We start from the raw sequence: 3230 nt of genomic DNA, 5'->3' as shown, positions 1-3230 counted from the left end.
AACACTAGAACTAGAGCAGCTAGAGGAAGTTTAGGTAGCTCCCTAAGGGGAGAACCTAACTAAAGAAAACTTACAGGAAGTGCACTCTACTATAGAAGAGGGGAGCCCCTCAGCAGGCAACCAGGATCGCGATAATCTAATTATTAGACCTGTCTCTCCAATCGTCCTCATACCCTCTCAGAGGCCGACAGGAGCAGGTAAGCCAAGAGCGAAACGCGCGTACACTTGGAGGAACGTAGGCCCGGCTACCCGATCGAGCCGCCGGTTGCGTGAACAACAGCGCAATGAGCTCGCAGATGAAGATAGAGACGACAATAGAGCAGGACTGTACACTGTAATCAGCTCTATTCAATCAGCAGCATATTTATAGATGCTCTAACCTCTATTTAAACACGCTAACAAGTATAGTGACAAAGGCAGAGACCTTGTCACTATACACGCAGTAATAGCTGCCTTAGTTCTTAAAAATAAGAAGTTAATCACTCAAAACAAGCAACAGATACACAGAGACTAGCTTCCTCCGCCTCCAAACAAATAGAAAGAGCTGGCCTATCACCCACTAGGCGCTCTGTTTCGCCAAGCATGTATGAAAGAGATAGCAATGCTAATAGAGAAGATGTCGCAGTGAGTGCAAGCAGTGCGCAAGGAATTGAGGATTGAACTGAGGTTGTATTGTGTGAAGCTACGAACAGTATATCTACATAGGTGGCTGTAAACAGCGCTAGTGCAAAACAGGGAGTCGCCTCTCACTAAAGGTGAGGCGCGGGTTGCCTATGAGGCAAGAGACACGCAAACTGTGACACACCCCCTAGCTGCTATAGGCTTAACGGCAGGGAGTTAACAACAGCTAATTAGTGTTAATTTAGTAGGTAATAGATAGCATTAATGTCATTATTGTTAGCCTAACGTAGGCCCTTTAGGCGCTTAGTAATGTTAACAAGACTAAGTTAGTGGATAAACTTAGCAAACTTCTGCTTAGGTAGAATCTTTGTAAGTCTGTTAGCAGGCATGTAATTAGTAGGTACCTATTTAATATTAATACGTAAGGTAGTAACCTCCTATTAGATCTAGAGCTAATAGATATTAATATATTTAACTTTTGTGTAAAGCTTGTTATGCTCCTTTATAATAATACAGACAGTCTACTAGTTATTACACTAGATTATAGGTATATAGTTAAGCGTGAGGTTAATACTAGCAAAGAAATGCATCTACTCTTCTATCTGCAAGGCTGCAAGGGAGAGCAAGAGTAATTTAGACTTTATAGTTAATTTTGTAACTATGTGCTAGATAGTTAATTTCTAGTTAATTATAAGTCCTCTAAATTTAAAGGTGTATCCCTAAGAGCTCTAGCAAGTCTTAGGCTTGTTAGCGTATAAGGTATCAGATAATCTAAAGAAGAGAGGATTGCAGTATGTAGGATTGTTAGTGAGATACTTGGCTATGTCGTGCGCGCTGGCAGAGGCTTCAAGGGCAAGAGCCTTCGTGCTGAGCAGGTAGCGCTAGGTCTGGCAGATCTTTAAGATGTGAGACTGTCCTAGGTTGATAAGGTGGCAGGCAAAGACAACGTGCGTTCAGGCAACGTTAGGTCTACCCTAGACAGCGATGTATGCAAGAGAACTAACAAGCTGCTAGTAGAGCTTCGTACAAGCAGTATTAGTCTCCTTAGTAGACTGTGGCAGCTAGTTCTCTGTTAGTGGGACGTCTGGAGCCTTGCCTACAGCCTTAATGCTAAATTAAGCGCACACCTTATTAATAAAAGCGTCTTAGACTAGCTAGGTCTTGTGCAGAGCTTAGTCGCAGACAATGCAGATACTAAGAAACTAGGTAAGGTCTCCTATTACTTTAATATTGTATAGGTCTACTAGATCCTTCTTAAAGGACTGGTAGTGATAGGCGTTTAATTAATAAAACACCATAACAATGTTGTTAATGTAGACAAATATGATAAGCTAGCAGCTTGTATATAGGCATAGGAAGCTGTTAACTGGCTTTAGGCCTAGTTTTACAAGCTGTTGACGTAGCTCATTGTACCATAGGATTGGTGACTCCTTCAGGCCGTACAGGGCGCGGAGCACCAGCATGATCTTGCCTTCAGTATGGCGGAAGGCCTCAGGCGTTTCAGCGTATAGCTTGCGGTTGGTTTTTGCGTTCAAGAAGGCAGTAGGGATATTGTACTGCTTTAGTTTAAGATTAAAGTAATTAGTAATTATAATAAGAGCGCAAAAGTTGCAGATAGCAAGTGTAGCAGCGTATGTGTTGTCTATTAGAGCTTAGAGGTCTCCTTAGACAACAAGTTAAGCCTTAAACTGTAAGAGATATCTATCTTTATCTGTCTTGTAAGTAAATACCTATATTAGTAGTAGTACCTTACTATCTACAGTAGCCTTTAATTGCTCTGTCTGTCTAAAGACGCCTTTAGCGTGTAGATCTCACCATTCAATCTCTATAGCACGTCAGAATTAATTGCCAAACATGTGTGTATTAAGACAGTTTTCTAACTTTGGCAGAGGCAGCAGCTGTGACTAATAGATTCGTGGTACTTCATCTGCGCTAGCTGAGGCTCTGTTAGAGAGGATCTTGGTTAAGAACGCTTGCAGGTAATTAACAAGAGGCTTAGGTCCTATCCTCGCTGCGTAGATCTGTACTGCAAAGTTGTTTAGATCCCTTAGCTTTTAATTGCACTTACCTAAGATAATCAGGTTTGTGTTAGTTAGATCAAGATTAACGTCCTGTGGCGCTTTCTCGCCTCGTCGGCGGTAGCCCTTAGGAACCATGTGTATTGTGTCCTCCTCAGGTAATGTAGAGGTTAGCAGTGTGTCGTCAGATTCGAGTGCGTCGTCAGCCATCTCACCCCCCAACTGGGAGCCTCCAGCTGTCGGAGCTGAGGTCACAGGTGTTGTTTGGCGGCTGCGTTGGCGCGCGGTCAGCAGGTCGTCGATGCTGACATCATCATCCTGCGGCATCTCTGGATATTCGAGTAGCTCGATCACCTCCTTGATCACTGGTGTAGAGGCGTAGCCATCCATTCTATCAAAGAATAGCGTAGGTTTGAATACGACGTCGCGTGTGACGATAACAGTGTCTTTTGTAGGCAGCTATATGCGGAAGATATTAGTGCCTTAGTAGCTAACAAGGTGGCTGATAAGAGTACGCGATTCAAGCTTGTCAGCAGCTCTCAGGTCGCGGTTGTAGACATAGGCGCGACAGCCAATAGGCCTCATATGAGC

At 43.4% G+C, this 3230-nt stretch overlaps 1 protein-coding gene across 1 annotated transcript; it reads right to left on the bottom strand.

Annotated features, from left to right (window-relative positions):
- Positions 1–2396: 2396 nt before the first annotated feature.
- Positions 2397–3022, bottom strand: M421DRAFT_427002 (uncharacterized protein). Its single transcript, XM_033594553.1, has 2 exons — positions 2686–3022; positions 2397–2623 (listed from the first exon to the last, which is right to left on the bottom strand). Exons 1-2 carry the CDS (start codon positions 2847–2849, stop codon positions 2617–2619), a joined length of 171 nt encoding a protein of 56 aa, XP_033442607.1. The 5' UTR covers positions 2850–3022; the 3' UTR covers positions 2397–2616.
- Positions 3023–3230: the final 208 nt, after the last annotated feature.

The sequence above is a fragment of the Didymella exigua genome (genome assembly GCF_010094145.1).
Source record: "Didymella exigua CBS 183.55 unplaced genomic scaffold M421scaffold_77, whole genome shotgun sequence".
In the NCBI taxonomy this organism is placed as follows: Eukaryota; Fungi; Ascomycota; class Dothideomycetes; order Pleosporales; family Didymellaceae; genus Didymella; species Didymella exigua.
The sequence above is the reverse complement of the archived record's forward strand: the minus strand, read 5'-3'. Positions and strand labels throughout refer to the sequence as shown.

Excerpts from the sequence above, each read along its gene's own strand:
- M421DRAFT_427002 (XM_033594553.1), bottom strand. The coding sequence starts at position 2,849 with ATGGCTGACGACGCACTCGAATCTGACGACACACTGCTAACCTCTACA.